Source organism: Canis lupus, chromosome 8 (assembly GCF_003254725.2).
Source record: "Canis lupus dingo isolate Sandy chromosome 8, ASM325472v2, whole genome shotgun sequence".
In the NCBI taxonomy this organism is placed as follows: domain Eukaryota; kingdom Metazoa; phylum Chordata; class Mammalia; order Carnivora; family Canidae; genus Canis; species Canis lupus.
Genome location: NC_064250.1, coordinates 71,588,124 through 71,612,952, shown reverse-complemented (window position 1 = coordinate 71,612,952; position 24,829 = coordinate 71,588,124). Strand labels below are relative to the sequence as shown.

At 45.3% G+C, this 24,829-nt stretch overlaps 1 protein-coding gene across 21 annotated transcripts in view; it reads right to left on the bottom strand.

Annotated features, from left to right (window-relative positions):
* Window positions 1-24,829, bottom strand: part of KLC1 (kinesin light chain 1) — a 68,341-nt gene that overhangs the window by 5,087 nt on the left and 38,425 nt on the right. For 3 of the 21 annotated variants that reach the window (XM_035719595.2, XM_035719593.2, XM_035719586.2), the window contains 10 exons: window positions 23,714-23,801; window positions 22,996-23,097; window positions 20,928-21,101; window positions 20,686-20,785; window positions 16,790-16,839; window positions 16,643-16,710; window positions 14,753-14,861; window positions 11,261-11,422; window positions 4,383-4,513; window positions 733-799 (listed from right to left, as the gene is read on the bottom strand). In XM_035719595.2, coding sequence (XP_035575488.1) covers window positions 733-799; window positions 4,383-4,513; window positions 11,261-11,422; window positions 14,753-14,861; window positions 16,643-16,710; window positions 16,790-16,839; window positions 20,686-20,785; window positions 20,928-21,101; window positions 22,996-23,097; window positions 23,714-23,801 — 1,051 coding nt within the window. Of the gene's footprint in view, window positions 1-732; window positions 800-4,382; window positions 4,514-5,469; window positions 6,049-6,732; window positions 6,784-11,260; window positions 11,423-14,752; window positions 14,862-16,642; window positions 16,711-16,789; window positions 16,840-20,685; window positions 20,786-20,927; window positions 21,102-22,995; window positions 23,098-23,566; window positions 23,624-23,713; window positions 23,802-24,829 lie in introns of those variants that run through there. The other 18 variants (XM_049113517.1, XM_035719585.2, XM_035719584.2 and 15 more) reach the window with 17 other exon arrangements.

The following is a 24,829-nucleotide window of genomic DNA, read 5'->3' as shown; positions in this document are numbered from 1 at the left end:
CCGCGGCAGCCAGTGAGCGTCTGGGGTGAGCAGCGGCACCACGGGAGCTAAGAGGTGCAACGGCCAGGGAGCCTGGTCACCAGTGGATGAGCACTAACTGCTAAGTCAGAAGGTTCTCTGTGCCCTAAGTTCAGCTGCCTGGTCTGCTGGGCACTGGGCCACACCCGACAGCCACATGAGACATTGAGAAAAAACGGAAAATTAAAAGGCCCTTCCCGACAAAGAAGGTGCCAGCAGTTTTAAATGGGAAGGTGACAGGTTTGTGCAAGCCTTGGGACTGCTAAAAAAAAAGTGCTGAACATTGGGTGTAAAAGTGACAATGCATCAGTTACTCACATTAGTAAAGTTCTAACAGTCTTAAAACATTGAACAGTTTGACAAGACAATGAATTAGTTACAAACTTACCAGAGGCTAAGATCAGTTAATACACATGAGGTGGCCAAGTTTTGACATTACTTTAGCAGAATATTTAAATTTTAACTAGCTTAAGCAAACTAAAGATCAATAATTAATAGACTGAGAATGTTTACAACATGTACGTTCCCATAATTCATGGAATCAAATTAACACAGATTCCGGAAATACCAACATGATCCCTCTTTGTCTGCGACTCCTAACTACTGTGTTCCTAAGGCCGCCCAAAGTGGCAGTGACGCCCGGGAAGGGCCTGCGGCCACCCAGTTAGCCCAGGCTGGGACGTCAGGGGCACGAAGCGGGGCAGGGCTCCTTACTTGGAAATGGTCTTCAGCGGCCTTGCCACCCACGTTAAGGACATTCAGAGAACTGGCACGCTTCATGCTGCAACCAGGGCAGTGGACATGCAAAAGGACAAACCAGCAGCACATCAGTGACCCGGGAGCGGGAAACAGCAAACCACCCCCCTTGAAAGGAGCTGTCACCGTGGGGGGCCCCTGGAGCCCTCCCTCACAGAGAGCGGGCCTTCCTCTCACCCCAACTGGGGCGTCTGCCAACTCTAGCACAGATGCCCTGGGTCCATCCATAAAGCCCAGGAGAAAAAAAGCAGTTTCTCTGCATCTTTCTCAGCAAAGCATTTTTCTTAAATACTACGTGTAAATTCAGTGCTGTCATGCTCTCAGGCTTTGAAGCCTGGCTCCCGTGGGTGGCGAGCAGCTCTGCCAGGCACAGCGTGCATCTGCAGGGGGTCTGGTCGGTTGTAAGAAGGGAGCCTAGAGCCCCTCCAAAACCCAACACTCACCCCAAGTGAACGTGGAAAACAGCCACACTCGACACTCAGCGTTAAGATCTGATACATACATATACGCTTGTGTACTTTACGTATTGTTCAATATTAAAAGTAAAAATAATTTTTTATTAGCCAAATAAACTCAGCAGCTTTCTCTGCTTAGAAACCAAAATCTAAAACAAATTCCATGGCTTTACATTTAAGGAAATGTAGTGATTTAAATGTGTATTTGTTTTTTTCTCCATTCTCCACTTTTCTCCATTGACACCTTTAAAATACTTGATGAAATACCCTGCAAATAACCTAAAACCTAAGCTTAAAATTATGGACAGCTGTAAAGTTACTATCATCACTTACTGCCACCATGGATGTCCTCAAACAGAAAATCTCTGCTTTTAAAGTTAAATAGCTGATATTAAGGGTTATTTTGAAATGTTTCCAACAGGAACTGTAATAATGACTTTGAACGACCTACGACACAAGCAGTGCACACTATTATTTGCTCTGTGAGTTGAAGGCATGGCTGTGAGGCTGAAGCACAGGTGTGAAGGGTTAGCACAACCAGACACACATAAAAAAAAACGCTCCAGTTATGTGGGTGAAGGCCCAGGTCATGACTCCACGTGCCCACCAGCGCCACAGGCACAGCGCCCAGCAAGGGCAGGTACTTACCAAGTTCTCACTGATGAAACTACACCAGAAGCAAAGACCTTAATATAGTTAACCTCAAGTAAAACTCACTCCCCAGATCCCCCAACCAGGACAAGCCCTGGAGCCCCACTTAAGTGCTGCTAGAATTCTCTACATAGCACTTACTCAACAAGAGATAAAATCAAACCAAATCACATTGGTACACTTCATCATTCTGTTATTTAAGTGGCCGATGGACGAGAGCTATACAGTGCTCTTCCTCAAGCTCTCTTTTCCTTATAAGACGAAAGTAACAACAATCTGATTCCTGCCAGCAAGTGTCCCCTTGGCCCTGCATGATGCATCCACCCTCTTCTCTTAAACCGTGGTACACAAAACAGAAAGGACGCCCAGTTCAGAGAGCCTCAAAATGTGGTCCCAGGCCAAAAACACTGCAGGTACTAGCCAGGAACCTGCTAGAAAGGCTGATGGGGGGGGGGGGGGGGGGGGGCGGGGGGGGGGGGTGTGCAGACCCACTGCACCATAAACTGAGGGCTGGGGCCTGGCAGTCTGTGTTCAAACCCCCAGAGATGCTGATGCTCAGGTCTGAGAAACACTGGTCCAGTTAGTAAACGCAGTTACTCCTACCTGGACAGAGGATTCAGTTTTATGTATTTTATGGGATAAAACTTCTAAAGCCATTTAAGTTTCCATCAAGTTCAGGAGATACCATTTCAAAGACCATACACGACCCCTGTGTGTGCACATGGGTAGCCAGGCTGGTGGTGCTCCTTGCACCGTGGCTCACACCACACCGTGGAGCACCTGCACTGCTGCATCACGGCCGAGCCAGAAGGCTCAGGAGAGAGGGGAACACTTCCAAGCTCTGTCATGTGGGAAGAAGGCCCATGTCACAGGACTTAGTGCCAGAACTGGACTCTGCATTTAAAAAGCTTCAAAACCTCCTGAACCTCCACCAGCCAGTGCATTTGCCCTGGAGGAGCCAAATACTGGCATGTGGAAAGCGCTGGGATGTATGAGCCACTTGCGTTCATCAGACCCATCCCAGGAACGTCACCTAAGTGAGTGCCCGACAGTCTATGCAGATCCTTGTAACACAGCAAAGAAAAAGCTTACTCTTTCAAAATTCGGTGAGACAGATAGTGAACTATCATTTAGTTCTGTAAGTATTTTAAAACTAGCACTTTATCCCCAAAGCAATTTAAAACCTGCTTCCCTGGCACGTTGGTCTGTAGGGTCGCCAGCTTTGGTGCCGACAGCAGGACAGAACGGCAGGCTTCTGCTCAGCCCCACGTCTTTCCAGAAGCCCCAACTGGCTTCCAACGCTCATCTTCCAGGTAGTTTCACAACAAACACGTGTGGAGCTCATCAAACTTCCTCCAAAGAAACGGGCTTGTAAAACATTTTTGAGAAGCAGGGTGACAGCCATCAAACTGCTCATCCTGCCCCACAAGCCATCACAAAATGTGTGCACCCAGCAGCACAGACTCCTGGGAGCACAGAGCGGACAGCAGACCCAGGCCTCTGCTCCCCAGCTGGGGGGCTCCAGAGCTCTCGGGAGTTATGCCTTCACTGACAGACAAGAACAGGACTGGACGTCCCTCAAAATTAACAAAGGAAGCTGCTGGAAAAGCCCCTAAACGCCGAGTCTCCAGCACATCGCGTGAAGGGACCCTGCCTACCGGGCCCGGCAGTGGGAGACTTCGTACCACAAAAGGGGAAGTGGAATCACTTGTATAAGCGTTTCACTTCGACTCAATCCTGACCAAGTAGGCACCACTTAGGAATTCAGTCTCAGAACAGCTGACCAAACAGTGCCTCTGTGGGAAATGCATCCAAAACAAGATGCTGTTTACACCAGAAATAGCCCAGAAGCGGGGGCAGATGTCAGCACTCCGGCCCACCCAGCAAAGAGCAAAATGCCTCAGAATCAAACTCCTTTGACTTCAATGTTATTGTTCAAAAGACGGTAAGAAAAAAAAAAAAAAAGACGGTAAGACTCAGGAGTGAACCCTTCTTAAAACGTGGGGAAAATCTGTTTTTTTAATCCCCTAAAGAAACTCCTTCTACTAAAGTCCTGAAACGGTGATCGTTCTATTTAAAACCTTTTTTCTCCCTACGTCAATACCTGTAGGAGCCCATATACTCCTAGCTAGTGTTTGTTTTAAAAGGATTTTAAAACCCCATTTTTAAAGGATTTAGACTAATACCAATTTTTAAAAATAACGCCTATCTCAACGAGTGAGTGTGCTCAGTGTTTTCACGTGACGCCCCCAACATGTCGCTGCCAAGAAAGACTCTTGGGACATACCATCAAATCACAGAATTCCACAGGTTTCCTTGGAAGGCCCCCGCCCTCCTAGCCTCTCCACAGGAAGTCCCACAGTTCCTCCTCAGCCTGTCCTGGGAGGCCGAGGACGTGAGGACGTGGGCCGTGGGCCCAGGGCTGGCAGGAGGAGCCCAGGGACCACCGGGGGAGGAAGGGCCATCAGGCAGGGCGGTCAGCAGGGGGCCGCAGATAATTACCCGGGGTTCTTTGGCTCACTCTCTCGAGAACTTCCTCCCTTCAGCTTCCTAACCAGCTTCTCACTGCTGCGTCTAATTGAAGCTCGGAGTTTGCTAAAGGAGCCACTGCGCTTTAAAGATCCAGTGCCATCCTGAAAGAAACGTGAACACATGTGAAACTGCAGAGTCCTCTCCCGGCCGCTCAAGAGGCAAAGCTGATGAAAACAATTCACATCACGGTTGACCTACTTGCCTGTGACTTGCTGGTAGTACGATTGCTACAGAAATTACCAGTTTGCCACGCATATAAATACACTTTAAATAGAAATCTATCCATTTTAAATTTCAGTCAAGATAATCTATGAGCATAAAAACCTCTAAACATGAAGAAGTTCAAACAAAAAATAACATCCCCCAAAATTATATCGCTGCTTTGAAACAAAAGGTAACACAAAAAGAAGTCCCAAGGGCTGCTTCTTGGAAGATCACCAAAACCAAGTTCCATGTTTAATAAAAACAAGCATCTGGTCCACGTAACAGCACTGGACCCAAACCATTGAGATCTGATACAGACCACTTAACACTTCTGTGTACATGCAATACTTAGATATACTGCTTCTTCAGTAAATGTTATTATTTTTTTTAAAAAAACTATCATTTATTTAAGTATTCTCTGTACCCAATGTGGGGCTTACACTCATGACCCCGAGATTAAGAGCCATACGCTCTTTGGACTGAGCCAGCCAGGCGCACCTTCCATAAATTTTAAAAAGCAGTTTTATTCAATGTTGACTGTAAATGTGGTTGAAAAATTAAATAAAATGCTCATTCCATATGGTAACTAAAACCCCTAAGACACCTTGTGGAAGCACAGAAAAGTGTCCAGCTTTCCCCGTAGTAAAAAAAAAAAAAAAGTAAACCATGTGACAGTATCTGGATATGAAAACCAAAACCAGAGAGTGAAAAAACTGTGTCTGTAAGTAACTTTTATTCTCAGAATGAATCACTTAGTGAGATGAACAGCAACCCCATTCCCTGAAGGAGGATGCAATGCCGCATTCCATGGAAAGAGCAAGAAGTTCTAGGCAGACAGACACAAAGACACGGGTCAGTCGGAGTGAGTTTATTAGAAGTTAGAAAGACACAAATACACAAATCACTGAACACTTAAAGATTAGTGGAGAAAAGCAAAATTGCCAAAATTTCACAGAGACTACACAGCAAATGCTACTTGAGCGAGATCCTAGGGGAGCCCGGGGCCCGGGTGGCCTCGGCAGGCCTCGGAGCACGCCGGGAGCAGCACATGCCCTACTGTTACAGCCTAGCTAGTGTCAACGGTCATGCCACTGCATTAACACCTGCGGGAGACTTCTAACTACCTCTTATCAAAGTGAACAACTAATCGCTCTTAATTTTTAATCTCATGTATCACACAGTAAATGGTTTTTATTAACACAGTTTATATTACTAAGTACATATCTGGCAAAGCTACATGTATACAGAGATAAGGAACCCCCCAAAAAGGACAGCAGCACCGAAAGGAATGGCCAGTCACAGAGAGGTGGAGCTCTGACAAGAATCCTAGGGGATTGCTAAACACAGCAGTCAGCACTGGAGAGAGAAGTAAAGCTGGAGGAGCCGCCCGTCATGCAGGAGACAGTGTGAGCGCCACATAAGGCAGCTAGGCCTGTCAGACAGAAATGGAGAGAGAGAGCCCAGTGAAACCGTTGTGAGAACAGAGCCAGCCCCCACTGAACGCAGCGTGGCTTACAGTATTTCTAGGTCACAAATCTCAGCAGTGCTTTTAATCGCTTCAGTATTTGGGATTACCTTCTGCCCGCTTCTATCAGCCCGGTACCAAGAGGCACTAGGCCATATGGGATCTTTTACATTATCGAGACTATCACTCCTGTCATCAAAATAAAACCCAGCTTCACAGCACAGATTAGCACTGTGCTAGAAATCTCCGTGATACTTACTGTAACGAGGTTTTCCAGTAACTGTACATAAAGGAGATTCCACAATGAGAAACATTGACAGTGACCAAAAGAAAGTAGGAAGATGCCATTCATTCAACCTTTTTCAGAGATCCTTTTGTAACCCTAAACTATAAAGTTCTCTCTGAAATCAGGGAGGACTTTCTCTTAAGAGCACTAACAGTTTAAACATTTCAGAAACTTTAAGAAACCACTGACTTTAAAAGTCTTTAGCACATTTTAAACATGCAGTTGATAATCCAAAATAAGATTAATTATAGAAAATGGATTTCCACAGGCAGTAATGCACCCCGGGTCTCAGGAGAATGGAACCCCAGTGGTCTCGTACGAAGCCCCGGACAGCGGGGACCGAGCCCCTGCCCGCTCTGACTCACCATGGGACGCTCAGCAAGTCATTTAACCAGCCCGAGCTTCATTTTTCTCATCTTTAAAACGGAAAAATAAAATTTGTTACCAACTCCCCATGAATGCTGGGAGGACAAGAAAACATAAGTTCTTGTTGCTCTCTTAAAAAAAGGACATTAAACTGTTAATTCCACAAATAGTACAACTCCTGCAGTTCAGTTCAGAATTTATTGCTACGCTATAGCAGTGTTACAATATTCCTGTCTAGCCACTCAGCAGACCATGGGAGTGATTTCAGATTCCAGAGGTACTTCTGTTAAACACACACCCACGCTATCCCTACCCAATCCCTCACCCCTGCAGCAGGAGGCACACAGGAGCTGGGCTGCCCACCTCCTTGCACTTGCTCTTGAGAGCCAGTGAGAACCAATGGGGAGGACAGTGGAAACCCACCCCGAGTCCCAGTGGATTTCTATGCAGTAAAGGATGGAGAGTTGGGAGGTGACCTGCATTCTCTTTCAAAAACATCCTACTTCTTTATAATGCCATGAAAGAATACTTACATGAAAAAAGTGGGTTTCTGAACAGAAATGAATAGTAATAGTGCACTGCCTAAGAAACATACAGCAGTAATTATTATCTATAGATTCAGGTGATTTGTTGTTTCTTTCTCTTTGTTATAGTCTAATTGCCTTTCTAATACAATTTTTAAAAATAAAAATCTTTTTCTAATTAACAGCATATACTATCCCATTCCTCAGTAATCTCAGGCAAGAGTTCAGTGTAGGGGGCGCAGGTGGGGCAGGCTTCTTTTCAAGGACCCTGCAGGGAACTGGCAAGTCAGAAACAGAAAACAGAAAAGGAAGACTCCGGGTCCCCTTGGAATGGAAGACGTGATGTTTCCTGGAGCCCTCAAGGAATGGCTGTAAATTCGATCCCTTATAATAGTGCAGCAAGGGTTCCCATGTTCTCTGAGGGGCCCAGGCTCCAGGGACAGGCAGATGCAGCGATGTGCAGAGGGTAAAGGGAATCCAATTCCGCCAGAAAGGACTCCTCTCCACATAGCATTTACATTTTTAGCAGGACCATAAAAGAGAACTCAGATTTATCTTGACAATGACTTCAGCTCTGTACTTTTGTACTTTATACAAAAATAAGCTAGAGGTGGGCAGCCCGGGTGGCTCAGCAGTTAGGCGCCCCCTTCGGCCCAGGGCGTGATCCTGGAGACCCGGGATCAAGTTCCATGTCAGGCTCCCTGCAGGGAGCCTGCTTCTCCCTCTGCCTGTGTCTCTGCCTCTCTCTCTCTCTCTCTCTCTCTCATGAATAAATAAAATCTTTTTTAAAAAATAAGTTAGAGGAAGTTACATTTTCAAGAACATTTTCAACAATCTTAATAGTATGTAATAGACCAGAATCACATTTCCCTAAGAATTTGATAAAAAATTTCATATGAATGATTACAGCATACCAGTAATCTTACTTTTATTCTATTTTAATAGCATGTAATCCTGTTCTGGGCTGACCCAGACTTTTGGTATCTCCAGGGAGCAATTAGAACCTAGGCTACCTTATATTTGACCACACTGCCCATCGTTTTACGTTTATTTCTGAATGTTGGGAACAACCATGCCTACTCAGTCTCGTATAAACAGCTACGACAATAGAACGAGGCTGCTGAGCCTGCACCTGCCAGCCTCCCTGCTGGAGGAGCACCTGCACAACACAGCAACACAATGCTTTTTCTTATGGTAGCAGTTTTTAAACTTTCTAAACAGCACTGAAACCTTTTTTAAAAAATCTAATGCATGGGCAGCCCAGGTGGCTCAGTGGTTTAGCGCTGCCTGTAGCCCAGGGTGTGATCCTGGAGACCCACGATGGAGTCCCATGTCGGGCTCCCTGCATGGAGCCTACTTCTCCCTCTGCCTGTGTCTGTTCCTCTCTCTCTCTCTCTCTCTCTCTCTCTCTCATGAATAAATAAAATCTTTTTAAAAATATCTAATGCAGAACTCCAATAAGAAAATCTAGGTGGCATTTCTCATTATAAATATATCACAAGTTCTTAGAGTAACAACATAAACCACCAAGAACAGTGAAGCCACCTTTAAAGCACCCACAATTTGAAATATGAAATTAACAGATGACAGGTCTACCCCTGACACTAAACTCCCAATTTGCGCCTAGTGGATCTGGACTACCTGAAAATCTTGCTGCTCTCAGGTAGTAAGTTGTTGCAGGTGTAAGAGGTCTTAACCACATGCCCTGTCATCACAGGGACTCTTCACTCACACTGAGGGCCTGAAACACTAACTCTCACACCTGGACAGAGACTCATGGGGGGTGGGGTAGGGGTGGGGGGCTGTAGCGCATTAACATCTGAACTGAAGGTGGCACTTAAAATGGGCTCCTTTAACTGCATCTGCCTACACCTAAATCAGGATGATTTCAACAAAACCCTGGTGTGCATACTGCCTTTACTGCCTCTTCTTAAATAGTAACAGTATGCTTTGAAAATGAAATTCCACCCAAATGTCAGGAGAGCTCGCTACCACCTCCTCAGAACCTAAGAGCTGGGGACCTCCCGAGAAGGTGAAGGTGAGGGTGGGCTGGGTCGGAGCAGAGGCCTCCAGGCGTGGCAGTGAGCACGTTCACCCACAAGGGTACCCCAAGGTACCCCAAGCAGCTCTTGAGTCACCTGCTGCTTGATCTCAGACTCTAAGTGAACCAAGGGCCCCTTCCACTGCTCACTGCAAATTTAGGAACTACTGTCCAGGATGACCGAAGATCTGGGATATAGATTCCTTCAGCCAGTGAGTGGACCACAACCCACTGACGAGCCTGGGATGGATTTTGTCAAGGACGCAGAGCATATGGTGTCTAGGGCTCAAGTAAAAAGGTGTCCAAAGCCTGGGATGTGAACATCCTATGTGACAGCATATCCAAAGTGAGACAGGAAATGTGAAGTGGAAGGATGCCCATGTGCGCACTCAGAGGGGGGACCTTTCCTGCCCTCTGCATCTGTGACTCCACAGCAGGCTTGACAGGAAGCCGCCCACCAGCCCTACAAACTGGATGGAAAGCAGCTCTCCCTCATCCTTGAGTCCTAGTCTTGACGATGGGAACAGAACTCTACATTGTCAATAATTTTATTATAGGATTTCACAGAAAGATTGACCTAGAAATACTGTCTCAAGAAAAAGTTCCTCCAGAACTTCGTTCAAGAGTATCAAAATCTGCGCCCTGGCTTCTACAGACTAGAGAAGGGACATGGCCCTCTACACAAGGCATGCAGGACAATAGGAATCGTGGGAGAGTACAGTACACAGTGTGGCCAGATGCGGACAAGAGAGGGCCTGGCCATCATCGCTTATGTGTTAGACTACTGCCCAATGGGGGAATGGTCAAAGCAGATGCTGATTGGTTGTCTTGGCACAGGAAACACCAAAGCAAGGCAGCTGCCAGATAAAGACAGTCAAAAAGATGCTCTCCCTGAAATTCTGGCCACTAACGTTACATAGAAAACGTCTACTGAGAATGTTCATCCTTACCAAGGCACTACAGCTCTAGAAAATCCCCAAAATAAATACATTCAAAAAGATAAAAGAATAGGAAGCCCCAAGACTTCTATTTGGCAAAACATTTGCACAATTACAACTAACCAAACTGCATCTACTGCAACTTCCAAAAAAGAAAAAAATGGATTGTGCACACAATCCTGCATTCAACCTTTCCTGCTAAAAGCAAAGTTCCAAAGATATTAACTCAATGCACAAAAGTATTACCCTTGTGTGACCAACATTTGCTAGGAAAAATGTCCAGGAGGCCACACGCTCTTTGGAGACCACTGGATAAATAGCAGTGGTAAGAATTTCCATAAAGGCAAACCAGTGAAACCCAGAGGTAGAGCCTGGCCAGGAGAGACATGTTCCAAACACGGGCACGTGTTTTGTATCCGAAAACGTCTGGCAAAGGACTGTGAAGAGAGACTAGCCACGGGACCTCAGTGGGAAGGTGACACTCAGCACCGAGGCGCCACCAAAAGTAGCGACCCCAACCTATTCTTCTCTAGAGACAAGCTCTATTTGAAACATCACTTCCATTGAAGGAATTTAAATTAATTCTCAGAAAATCTACAGCAGCCTGGTCAGTGAAATTAGGAGCACTGGAGTTAGCAATGAAAATGGGTAAGTTAAAAAAGCGAGTTAGTTTTCTGCCAAACTAATCCTAATATCAAAACACAACCAGGTTATGGATTATGGCTCTAAACAACCAGGACACTCAATCAGCATTTAAGTGCTCTAAGTTAAGCCAAACAGCTTTCATGGGTTCCTACAGAAAAGGAAACGACCACTTCAAACGAGTAACAGACTTCATTATTAGCAGAAGATAAGAACTTACACAAAGCTTAATTTGTACTTAATTTGAGGAAAGGACAGTGTCTAGCACTAAGCCAGGAGGAACGTGTGGGACAGCACTCCTGCTGGGAGCCTGGCCCAGGCGGCCTCCGGGCAGCAGGCAAGCATCTGTGGGAGCAGGCCGGCAGCCGTGTACTGTACTTACCCCGTTCCACTCTACGCTCATACTCACTTCCTCCCCTCCATCAGGGCCGCTCTCGTACTTGACCACGTCCACAGTGAGGCTCTCGCGGCTCCTCCGCTTCTCCACGTTCTCAGGGTCATTCAGCACTTCAGCTACTCTCTGTTTGTGAACATTGTCAAGACCCTGAGCCAGGCAAGAGGGACAGGGTTTGATCCGTTAGAACTCAAGTTTGATTAAGGATTTCTAAGATGGCTCAGCTTCACCAGGGGGTAAAAAAACAACACACACACAAAAAAGTCTTTAAACACTGGAGAGAAAAACTTGGAAGAGCGATTCGTGGAAATACACACTTACGACTCACGCATTTCACTCTTTGTAAAGTTTATCTGAAATTTTAAAAGACAACAAACATGGGTTCCAGTGGGTGAGATGCACACTTGGAAGTATTTAGAAGGAATTGTACCGACATACACAAACTTGAAATGCTCTACCCAAAACAGGACTGCTGGACAGAGAGGAGGGAGAGATGTGCCAGAGAGCAATGAAGCATTTACAGCAGAATCTGGGAGGCAGGCACAAGAGTGTGAAATTCCCTCAACTTCTCTGTTTGCCAAGCGTCACAGTAAGATACTGGAAAACACCCAAACGCCCCCCTGTCAAGGAGTGAGGACAGCAGCAAGCTCTCCCCTCATTTCCGCAGAGATGGACCCACACACACTTGAGGTGCTATCACACAGCACAGACTGCTGTCTGGGTGCATTTCAGTTCTAATGACCCAGACGCAACATGTCCCATCTTCTAAATGGGATCTCAACCCCAACAGCTCATGCAAATACTGCACCTGTACTGACTTCGATAGTTTCCTCTTCAAAAGGCACAAACCTCAAGCACATGATATGCTGCTGTGACTTTGACAGTAAGGCAGACGGTGGCCCTTGATCCAGCAGAAGGGCACCATTCCCAATAAAGCACAGACAATCTCTTTCTTTAAATTTCCACAACTCCTGATTCCCCAGACTCAACTCGTTTGATACACATCATCCTGGCACTTTATTTTTTAAAGATTTTATTTATGAGGCACCTGGGTGGCTCAGTGGTTGAGTGTCTGCCTTCCACTCAGGTCGTGATCCCAGGGTTTTGGGATGTAGTCCCATATTGGGCTCCCTGCAGGAAGCCTGCTTCTCCCTCTGCCTATGTCTCTACCTCTTTCTTTGTCTCTCTCACGAATTAAAAAAAAAAAAAAAAAAAAAAAAAGATTTATTTATTTGAGAGAATGAGTGCACATGCAGGAGGAAGTGGAGAGAGAAGCAGACTCCCTGCTGAGCAGGGAGCCAGACGCGGGGTTGTGAACCAAGACCCTGAGATCATGACCCCAAGCCCAAGGCAGATACTAACTGACTGAGGCATAAAAACACCTTTATCCTGGCACCTTAAAACAAAGCCTGGATTGTTGGAACTACTCCTGAAGATGACTGGTCACAGCACTCTAGATCTAGGATGAGCACCAAGACCTCCTAAGCCACATTCCATCCTCAGGGGCGGCACACTCAGTGAGTGGCCCCACACAGCGAGACCCTCACACAGCGGAACCCCCAACAGAGCTCCCAATACCTCAGGGCACTTTGCCCCACACAGAGCCACGGTCCCAAGTAGCCCTTCAGAGTCAGAAGACCCTGGAGGAATGATGGGACTTAAGAAAGGGGATCCTCTAGGGGCACAGCTGGGAGGCACTGTTGGTTCTAACACTGCGGGTCTTCTCTCATCATTCTGCGTGAACTCTTTTGAAAGAAAAGAATTATTAGGTATATATGGGTAATTTTAATCCCAGACAAAAAGTGGCCATAAACAAACACATAATCGCCTACTATTCAGGAACAGAGGGACGCCTGGGTGGCTCAGTGGTTGAGTGTCTGCCTTGGGCTCAGGGCGTGATCCCGGGATCCGGGATTGAGTCCCACATGGGGCTCCCTGTGGGGAGCCTGCTTCTCCCTCTGCCTGTATCTCTCATGAATGAATGAATTAATTAATTAAATAAATTAAATAAATAAATAAATACATACATACATACATACATACATAAGTAAATAAATGGAAAGGAAAAAACTCACACTTGTCTCTCCAATCCTAAAAATATACAACAAGGGATGCCTGGGTGGCTCAGCGGTTGAGCGTCTGCCTTTGGCTCAGGGCATGATCCCAGAGTTCCTGGATGAATCTTACATTGGGTTCCCTGCATGGAGCCTGCTTCTCTCTGCCTGTGTCTCTACCCCTCTCTCTCTCTCTGCATCTCTCATGAATAAGTGAAATCTTTTAAAAATAAATTAATTAAAATAAAATAAAAATATACAACAAAACCATGGGGGACCTGGGTGGCTCAGTGGTTGAGCATCTTCCTTCAGCTCAGGTCACGATCCTGGGATCAAGTCCCACATTGGGCTCCCTACAGAGAGCCTGCTTCTCCCTCTATGTCTCTGCCTCTCTGTGTCTCTCGTGAATAAATAAATAAAATCTTAAAACAAAACAACCCTAGTCTCTTTATATATATTTTTACCTATTTATACACATACACAGAGAGTAATACATTTACTCATTACTCTGAAATCTGCTCACTACAGGGCAACAAGTATGCCTTTTCCATATTTCTTCACAAACATCATCTCAGTCTAACCAACACCTCTCAGTTGACGAGGAAAGCACTTCGGTAGCTCCGCATTGAACCTGAGGAGCTGCCACACTGCTGTCCACAGGGACCGCACCACCTGACATCTCCCCCCGCAGTGCCCAAGACTTTCCATCACTACCTCTCTCAGGTAGGTATGCAGCAGCACCTATGACTTTCTATCTGTTCTGGATTACAGCCATTCTCCTGGGTGTGAGAGGGTATCCCGCTGTGGTCTGCTTCACATTTCCCTAATGATTAAGGATACCGAACACCTCATCATGTGCTTGTTCTGGGCATCTGGGTGCCGCCCTCAGAGAAATGTCTACTCAGCTCCTTTGTTCACTTTTAAACTAGGAGATCCTTCTGTCTTTATATGTTCTAGATGTCAGATCCTCATCAGCGGTGATTTGCAAGCACTTCCACCCATTTCTAAGGGTGTCTTCACTTTCTTGGTAGCATCCCTGAATGCACAAACAGCTCTAATTTTGGTGAATCTAACTGATTCAGTTGGTTTTTCTTCTGCTGCTTATGCTTCTGGTGTCATAGCTACAGTCTTTTAAACAACATAATTTTCTTTGTACAAACTAAAATATTAAATACTTTCTTTCTAAATCAAGCTTTTGGGGATCCCTGGGTGGCGCAGTGGTTTAGCGCCTGCCTTTGGCCCAGGGCGCGATCCTGGAGACCCGGGATCGAATCCCACGTCAGGCTCCCGGTGCATGGAGCCTGCTTCTCCCTCTGCCTGTGTCTCTGCCTCTCTCTCTCTCTCTCTCTCTGTAACTATCATAAAAATAAATAAAAATTAAAAAAAAAAAAAAAAAAAAAAAAAAAAGAGAAGGCAGGCCACTGACCTGTTTGCGGGACCTCATGGCTGCTTCTTCCAATGTCTCTGCAGCTTCAAATTTGCCTTGACGTCTGTAAAGTGCCCCAAGGTTTTTCAAAGTAGTTGTAACAGTTGGACTATAAGAAAACAAAGGATACAGAGAACTATTAAATACAAGTTTTAGAAGTACTATCAATAACACTAAACACTATCCTCTAAAGCACTAACAGACTTATGTTTGCGAGAATTCTTTAAATTTCTTACACTGCTTCTTTTGACTGTAAACTCTAGTTTTTTCTTCTTCCTTTTTTTCTTAAGCTGACTCCACACCCAGCACAGAGCCACCCAGGGCTTGAACTCACGGCCTTAAGGATCGAGACCTGAGCTGAGATCAAGAGTCAGATGCTGGGAATCCCTGGGTGGCTCAGCGGTTTAGCACATGCCTTGGCCCAGGGCATGATCTGGAGTCCCGGGATCGAGTCCCACATCGAGCTCCCTGCATGGAGCCTGCTTCTCCCTCTGCCTGTGTCTCTGCCCCCACCCCCATGTCTATCATGAATGAATAAATAAAATCTTTAAAAAAAAAAGATGGTTCACTGCCTGAGCCCCCCCCAGGAGCCCCTCTGAAAATTTCTTCCATCCCAAAGGATGCCCTGCCTTGTCCCTCTCTGAAGCTTCCCTCTGCACGGCCAGTGGGATAGGCTCATGTCAACAGAGATGTCTGTGCTGGCTCTGTGTGGTGACCATCACACTTCCTCTGGAGGCAGAACTTACTATGTGTTGGGCAGTAAACAGGACAAGGTGTTTCTGGTGTTGCTATTCACCTCCTGTCCTGTCCACAGGAGAGGGAAGCAGAATGTGTGAGCGGGGTTGCAGGCAGAGAGTGAGTGCGCACAGGGATGGAGCACTTCTGCACCCCTGACAGCAGTCTCACTAAAAACCTAGAAATAAACCTACGTCCTTTCAGTACATATTAAGTCCTCAAGAGGCCACTCTTCTTGCTAATGATCATTGCTTAAGGTAGAGAAATAAAGAAGCTATGCCCTATGTCTGAGACAATTACACAGTAGTAGTAAAAATAAAGCCTATAAATGTCAGTTTTTATGGTAAGTGCTATGGGGAACCCAGAAGAGGGTTCAGATCATTTTCCTGAACAGATGACTGGTAAACTGGTCCTCTAGGTGGAGTTACAGTTAAGAAAGGGAAAAGTCCTCCGGGAAGGTGTTTCAGTCAGGAGAGGAAACAGAGGTGTGGGCAGCAGAGGCTCACAGGGCCAGCAGCCAAGGACCTCACGCTGCCCTCTGCACACCCGGAGGCCCTGAGGGCCGCAAAGACGAGAGGTGCAGGGGAGGGCGAGGCTCACATTTGCAGAAGGCTGGCCTGCCTCCTGAGTCTGCTCGAAGGATGGTCGCCCTGAACACCACCTCCCTACTCAGTTACCCCTTCTCCTGATTTGGCACTTAGCCTCAGGCAAAGTCGAGCTAATGGACAGAACTCAGATTTCACCCATGTTGCGGTGAGTTGCATGCAGGTACATTACCTCCTCCACAAAGTTACAGGTTTTTGCCTGGAATCTGGGAGCCACATGGGACTATGCATGCGCACCACCTAAAGGAATTTTCCCTGCTCATTCACTCACAAGCTGCCCTTAAAGCACTAACACCTTCCAAGGCAGTTCTATTTCTTCAGATAAAAGGACATACCTATCAGGGCACCCAAGTGGCACAGTCGGTGAAGTGTCTGACTCCTGATTTCGGCTCAGGGTTGGGAGATTGAGCCCCGCATCGGGCTCTGGGATCTGCCCTCAGCGGGGAGTCTGCTTCCCCCTCTCCCTCCTCATCTGCCCCTCCCCCTGTTCACTTGATCTCTTGCATTTTATCTAAAATAAACAAAACCTTTGAAAAAAAAAAAGACATACCTATCAACTTTGCAGGCTTTGTACCAGCCGCCATACTCTCCAAAAGATGTCCCGTCCTTTTGCTTTCCCTAAATTATAACAAATGAGTCATTATCTTTAAAGCAATATATCCAAATCAGAAAATTTCTCAAAATAGTGTATTCTTACTTTGCATTCTTCTCTTTCTTCAGCATGCATCCAAATGGGTTTATTTTCATCTAGGGGAGAAAAAATAACATACTATAAAACTGAAGCTGGGATCCCTGGGTGGCGCAGCGGTTTGGCGCCTGCCTTTGGCCCAGGGCGCAATCCGGGAGACCCTGGATCGAATCCCACGTCGGGCTCCCGGTGCATGGAGCCTGCTTCTCCCTCTGCCTGTGTCTCTGCCTCTCTCTCTCTCTGTGTGTGACTATCATAAATAAATAAAAAATTAAAAAAAAACAAAAAAAAACTGAAGCTTAATAGGGCACACTGAGTAGAGGCTGTCAAGTTTCAATGGTTGCAAGGTCTTTAGATGTTATTTCTTACAGCTTCGACAGAAGAAGTTCACAGTGGAGCCTAGGAGGGTAGAAGAAACAAACAGATGGGCGCTCACGTGCAGCGCTGTGAACAGAAGACACACTATCCAATGTACCTAGATAGGGCAGGCAACTGTCAAAAAAGCTGACAAATGGGGCAGCCCCGGTGGTGCAGCGGTTCAGCACCGCCTGCAGCCCAGGGTATGATCCTGGAGACCTGGGATAGAGTCTCGCGTCAGGCGCTCTGCATGGAGCCTGCTTCTCCCTCTCTCTCTCTCTGTCTCTATGAATAAATAAATAAAATCTTAAAAAAAAGAAAAAAAAAAAGAAGCAGCTGACAAATGCTGTGGCCCCTACAATGAAACTTTTAATCCTAGAATCCTCACATACGCTTGGGAATGTTTAGAATTTGAAAATGCTATCATTAAACAAAAGTCTAAAAAAAAAGGGTAAGATGCAAGGAGCCAAAATAGAAAAAGATACTAATCAATATTCTCTTAAAGTCTCCTTAATTTTTAAGAACCTTAACCATGCCATTCCATCCAGTTTCTAGACAACCCTTGTACCCACACCATGGAGGACAAGCAATTACAAAAGTGAAGTTTCTGAAAACACTTTTATGACATGAAAAATGCTTGAGGTACAAGTATGAAGGAAAATAAGTATGTGGGACTATATATAAAGTATGATTTTGGGATCCCTGGGTGGCGCAGCAGTTTGGCGCCTGCCTTTGGCCCGGGGCGCAATCCTGGAGACCCGGGATCGAGTCCCACGTCGGGCTCCCGGTGCATGGAGCCTGCTTCTCCCTCTGCCTATGTCTCTGCCTCTCTCTCTCTGTGACTATCATAAATAAATAAAAATTTTTTTTAAAAAGTATGGTTTTAAATATGTAAATTAATCAGCACAGAAGGAAGGAAAGACACTACGATCGCTAAAAGCTGTATCTGGGTGTTGAAATCATGGGTGTTTTTCATGTTCCATCTATGCATGAATTTTCAAGGTTTCCTACGAGGACCTATTTTAGGTTCCAGAGGAAGAAACCTGTGCTCACAGCCGGTCTAGCCACTAACTACCAAACCATGGACAAATCACTTCTCTACAGTGTCCTCACTCCTAAAATGGGTGAAGGTTAGACCCACTTCACCAGACTGTTCAGAAAATTTGACATGATTACACACTGAGACTGCCTGACAGAAAGACTAATGTGTGGCTATTTTTATAATTATTACTTGCCATGTTATAGGATAAAACAAAAACTTGTCTCAAATATTGGTTTTAAGAGAGTGAACAGTATCTGAAACTTACTAACACTGTACAGTTTTAGCTTTATCTAACTAAAGTAATTCCACTGCTACAATACCTAAGTATGCAGCAAGCTAACAGAGCACAACTCCCAGACAACACAACAGGTCACATACATCAGCGTGTGCACCGAGCAGCAGGGGCCCCGTGAGGCCGGAGGTCACACACCGATGACAACAGGACACATCGTCATCTTGCCTAAAGAAAAGATACCTTCTGTCCTATGCTTTAACATTTGTATGGAGGGCAAGTCCAAATATAGGAAAACTGCTTTCTTTTTTTTTTTTTTTTAAAGGAAAACTGCTTTTAACTAGAACCCAACTGGACTTCATGCTACTATTTTTAGCAAAGAGCAGCTAGCCAATCATAAGTATTTCTCCAGAAGAGACTTTTTTAAAAGAAGTTATTAGGAAATGCTGTAGAATCACTACAAAATCCACACAGCCTCTACAGTTTGGTGAGGATCCGTGGCCCCATCCTGCAACAACTCCAAACAAAATCCCAGGGATCCCTGGGTGGCTCAGGGGATCCTTGAGTGGCTCAGCGGTTTAGCACCTGCCTTTGGCCCAGGGCGTGATCCTGGAGTCCTGGACCGAGTTCCACGTCGGGCTCCCTGCATGGAGCCTGCTTCTCCCTCTGCCTGTGTCTCTGCCTCTCTCTCTCTCTCTCTCTCCCTGCCTGTGTCTGTCTGTCTCTCTTTCTTTCATGAATAAATAAATAAATCTTTTAAAAAAACAAAACAGGGCAGCCCCGGTGGCGCAGCGGTTTAGCGCCGCCTGCAGCCCAGGGCGTGATCCTGGAGACCCAGGATCATGTCCCACATCAGGCTCTCTGCGTGGAGCCTGCTTCTCCCTCTGCCTGTGTCTCTGCCTCTCTTTCTCTCCCTGCATCTCTATGAATAAATAAATAAAATCTTTAAAAACAAAAAACAAAAAACAAAATCCCTGCTCACAGGGTGAGCTTGGGGCATTGCTATATTCTGAGAGTAAAACAGATTTACTACTGTTCCACTTACCAATGGAAAGAAAAAAACTAATACACTTGAAAGATTTTTCAAAAGTGACTTCTAGAAATTCTCTATAAATGAAAACATTTATTAAGCAAAACATCTCTCCCCATGCATCCTGAGGTTTCCTGCAGACCAGTAACAACTGTCCTCATTCCAAATGCCTTACGTAACCCAATGCAGTGGGAAATGCCTTATGTGACAAATATTGTTTTATTGAGCAATTTAAATCTTGTTATTTATTCCAAAACTGTATACACAGGCAGCCCGGGTGGCTCAGCGGTTTAGTGCCAGCTTCAGCCCAGGGCGTGATCCTGGAGACCCAGGATCAAGTCCCATGTCGGGGTCCCTGCATGGAGCCTGCTTCTCTCTCTGCCTGTGTCTCTGCCTCTCTCTGTCTCTCATGAATAAATAAATAAAATTAAAAAAAAACTGTATACATTAAGTACCTATAATACTTTAAGAAAAAAAAAATACGGGATCCCTGGGTGGCTCAGCGGTTTGGCGCCTGCCTTTGGCCCAGGGCACGATACTGGAGACCCGGGATCGAATCCCACGTCGGGCTCCTGGTGCATGGAGCCTGCTTCTCTCTCTGCCTGTGTCTCTGCCTCTCTCTCTCTCTGTGACTATCATAAATAAATTAAAAAAAAAAGAAAAAAGAAAAAAAAATACTTTAAGGAATACAGAGACGGGCCTTGGCTCTTTTAAACAAATATCCCAGCAGGCCTGAGGTAGGGTAAACCATTTGCATTTCTGACAGGTCCCATGTGGTGCTGATGCTACCGGTCCCCACTGGCACTTTGGGAACCAGGATAATAGAACAATTCCAGAAAGTCTTGATGCCTCCGAAGAGGCTTTCTAGAATTAGTGGTTGGAGCTGTGCATGAAGCCAGCCTGGACTCAAGAGAGGGCAACACAGGAAGACAGGGCAGGTGGCCCATCACCTCTCGCCGCAAGGCATGTGACCCCTCTGAGTGTGTATGTAGGTCAGGGCAAGTAAGCAACCATTCACCGTGTTCAATGGATGGTAGATGAAGGAATGAATGAACCTATGACCTCTCAAACTGCCATGTCCTCTTCTCCAAGCACTATGTGCAAAATCATTTCTAAAATTCCAATTAAATTCTACCCTGAAAATACGGTGATGACTTGGGTGTTACCAAGTTCCAGAAGGAAATGAGTATTTCTAGTGCATCCTAACAACTGCATCTGCTTGGAAGCACCAATACAGTTCTTACCATCTACAGAACCAAACTCCCTTTCATGTGCACGAGTGAGAATCTCTTTGTACAGTGTTTCTGCTTGCTTGAATTTTCCTTGCTTCAGATAGCAGGATGCCTTAAAATAAAAGAAAGAACTTAGTTATTTCATATGTAAATGAAACACACATTCTTATCTACAGGTTAAACAACAAAGCTCAGAGTTCAAAAAAAGGGAGCAATTCTGGCTCTACCTACACAGTGTACCTCTGTCAACATACCAGGTTATTTTTCGTTTTGGCCACGTTGGGGTCATCAGGCCCCAGTTTTGTTTGGTAGATCTCCAGAGCTCTTTGATAGTAATATTCGACTTCTTCGTACTTGCCCTGATTCTGGCACAGTAAAGCCAAGTTGTTTAACTGCTTGGCAACGTCAGGGTGATCCTTCCCCAAAACCTGGGAACAAAAGAGAGTGTATTAGAAACACCCATCTGTGTCAGTGCTATCCAATCCATTCTACACATACTGTGAGAAGGATGCTTCTAAACACAAACATCACTGTGCCTGATGTCCAGGTACACAGCGGGTCCTGTCCCTGTGCTGTGCACAAATAAAAAAAGCTAGAACTCATACTCTTGGCTGGCAGGAGGAACTGTACTGATTTCCCTACATGCACTCAACTTCCTTTATCTTTAACCCCACATGCACACTAGCACAGGTGGCACGTAGCCTGAAATCAGGAAACAGCTACACAAAGACTACATTAATGTGACTACAAGTTCTGGAAGAGCACTTGCTGACTCCGGCTACTGCCCAAGACGCCTTCCTACACGTGCAAGCCTTCAAAGAGAATTTCCAGCTCTTGCACTTGGCCCACTTATCCCTTCCCATTAAGACCTGGCAGTCCTTTGCATTCACCCTAAACCACTTCCCCTCACAGTTCAAACACCACCTTCAGGGCTCTTCAAAGTCATGTCCCACATGCCTGATTTCCTTCCCCCAGCCCCCCCCAACCACGGCCCCTCTAAATGATCAACCCTCGGGGTCTTTGCCAAACCGTCAGAGGGGATGCCTCCCTACATGTGACTAGGGAGCTTCAGCCTGTCTCCACCCATGTAACTCACAGGCACTGTGGTTTTTTTCTTTCTTTCAAGTATCACTACTCAAAACCATCTTATTCATCTGTATAGTTCATCATCCATTCTAATGTAAGCCCTCAGAGTGCAAATTCTGTCTCCTTCACCAATATAACCTCAGCAAAAGTGCTGACTCAGAGATGAGTAAACACTAAATCACCTCCCTAGTACCTGGAACAAATGATTCATTCTCTCAACTTGTTGCCTGCCTTTACTGATGTGGTCGTCAAGGAGGCATGCCGCCTGCCCATCCCTCTCTCCATTTCCTGCCTCTCCCTGCCTGCGGAACTCCATTGAGAAGCCATCCGGTGTGCCCCCATGCCTGGACAAGCCCCTCCTATACACACTCCCAGAGGTCCATCCCGGAAGTCTGCACAACCTGTGCCCCAGGGAAGGAGTGGGCATCCTGATTTGTGAATCACTGGCTCTAACCAACCAGGGGCCCCCAAATCCTCTGCACACATCGCCAAGTGAGTGAATGAAGGTAATTATGCATAAATGAACCTGGCAGATCACTGTATAGAGTTCATAGTCCTTAATTGGATACTTATGTGTTCTCTTTGAATTTACCCCAGTCTGCTCAAAATCTGACCATTTTAATTCATAAATATCATGCAGATGATAGCATGAGAAAAATTTTCCTGCATGATTTCATGATGAGCCCCTTTCCCAATTCCCTGCCATATGACTGAAAAATAAATGATCTTGCAGTATCACTGGTAAATAATCACAAAAAATACCAACTTAAAATACTACCCCTAGTCATTCATGGCACTTAACCACCCAAGCGCCCCCTCCTCACTCCTTTTAAACACTGGTCTGAATGAGCTAACCTGGCTGTGTTTTGTGGGCTGCCCACCTTATCCTTCATCAGAGTTATTTTCAGTAAATGGTCAGTCATGATATATCACAGTGGTCGTCATTCCTCAAAACTTAAGACATGACATGTTTAGAAAGCACAAAATGGGGACGCCTGGGTGGCTCAGTGGTTGAGGGTGACGCCTGGGTGAGCTCAGTGGCTCTGCCTTCAGCTCAGAGTGTGATCCCAGGTCCAGGGATCAAGTCCCATATCGGGCTCCCTGTGAGGAGCCTGCTTCTCCCTCTAGGTCTCTGCATCTCTCATGATTAAATTTAAAAAATCTTTAAAAAAAAAAAAGAAAGAAAGGACAAAATGCTACATCTCAAGACAATGTGCACCCTTCCTTCACCCGCACCTTTTCTCTGATCTCCAGAGCTCTTTTACACAGCGGCTCAGCCTCCTTGTACTTCCCTCTTTTGCCATAAAGCACTGCAAGGTTATTCAGAGTTGCTGCCACCTACACAGAGAAACAGCAAAGAATGGTAAACACCACCAACCGACAGGACTTCAGATCTCACACATTCACTGATACCCAGTGTGCATGGTGAACTGTTCTCCACTAAGTGAAGGAACAGGACTTCAGTTAAAAGCAAAAGAGCAATTCACTATATACAGATTATATGAAGTAAATTGTAGAATACTGAAATTAAATAATCAATAAACACAATGATCTTGATTTTTTTTTTAATTTCGCTGGAAGCCACAAAGCCAACCCAAATATAGATCTGTTTCCAAATCCAGCCAGATTTTAAGAAAAAAACACAAATTCTTTAGAAAAAAATTTACAGAAGTACATGCAATTTGATTAGGATAAAAAAAAATATAGTACGTGATCCATTTGAAGTGGTGGTGACAAACAAATTAAGTGTGCACTGGTATATACTAAACATCAGAGCCACCACTGCTGAAGCTCAGCACTGGTATCGAGTAAGTGAAGACTCCTACCTGTGCCATCTAGTGAAAAGGCAGCTCTTAAACTTTCCCTGTTGAGTTTAATATTAAAATGAGTTGGGTAAAAAAATATATTAGGGAAAATGAAATATAAAAAGAAGGAAAGAACCAGATATACAAACCGCGGGATGATCTTTGCCCAAAGTTTTCTCACGGATGGCCAAGGCATCATTCAGTAGATTGGCAGCATCTTTGTATTTATTCTGGTCTCTAATTTGAAAAACATACATTAAGTATTTTGGATATAGCTTACTATATGTTTTTTAAATGTAATTTTGGAATTAAAATAAATAAAAATAATAAAATAAATAAAAGTTAAGCTTTAGCTATTTAAAAAATAAAAGTCAACTATTAAAACTATTTTAAAAACTTCGAATATAGAAGAAAAAAACTCCACCAATAAACTCAAACTTGGAATCAGGCCTGATAAGCTTCTGAAGTCAGCCCTCCCCCTCTGGGTCACTGGGACGATACTGCACCCACAATGCAGAGCTACCTGGCAAGCGACAGCTGCACGGCACAGAGTACGTGAACCAGTCCAGAGGGTGAGCAGAGCTTCACCTGGTATCAAGCAGAACTGATTCCAGCGTCCGAGCCCAGGCTCTTCCAGTTACTGGCTGCAAGGCTTTGAGACATTAAGCAGCCTCCCTCAGTCCCAATAGACCCATCTAGAAAGTATGTTACCTAACTCACAAGAGTTGCCCTAAGAGGCTAAAACATACACTACAAATAAACACAATACACTGTAGTTTCTTAATCTGGTACACAATTTGCTTGCTGTTTGCTTAAGGAGGAAGAGGATGTTTCTGACTTCAGTAAGACAGAAACCCAGCCCCAGCCCCTGCCCTTGTTGGTTTGTGTGCTGACAACATGACCACAGAAGACTTATTTGCTCTGAAAGACTGAACGCACATGTTTCTTAGCTACATCGTATGAGCAGCCCAGCAAGGCTTCGCCCTGCAGAAGCCAGGTTGCCCTATAAGACATGGAGAGGGCTAATGGGCCTCTGCAACCTCTGAAGCACACAAATTCTGGTCATGTGAGATTTTTTTCTTCAACTACCCTACTACACATGATAAACTGGCTCAAATATTGTGTAAAACTGCAAGCATGACAGAATCTCAAGAACTACTAAAACATTAAAACCAGTAACAGCAACAACAGCCTAAAAGTTTATGGTAGCTAAATGAGGCAAAGTGTACTGAGTGCTTCTCTAAACTGTGACGGGCCCTAAAATG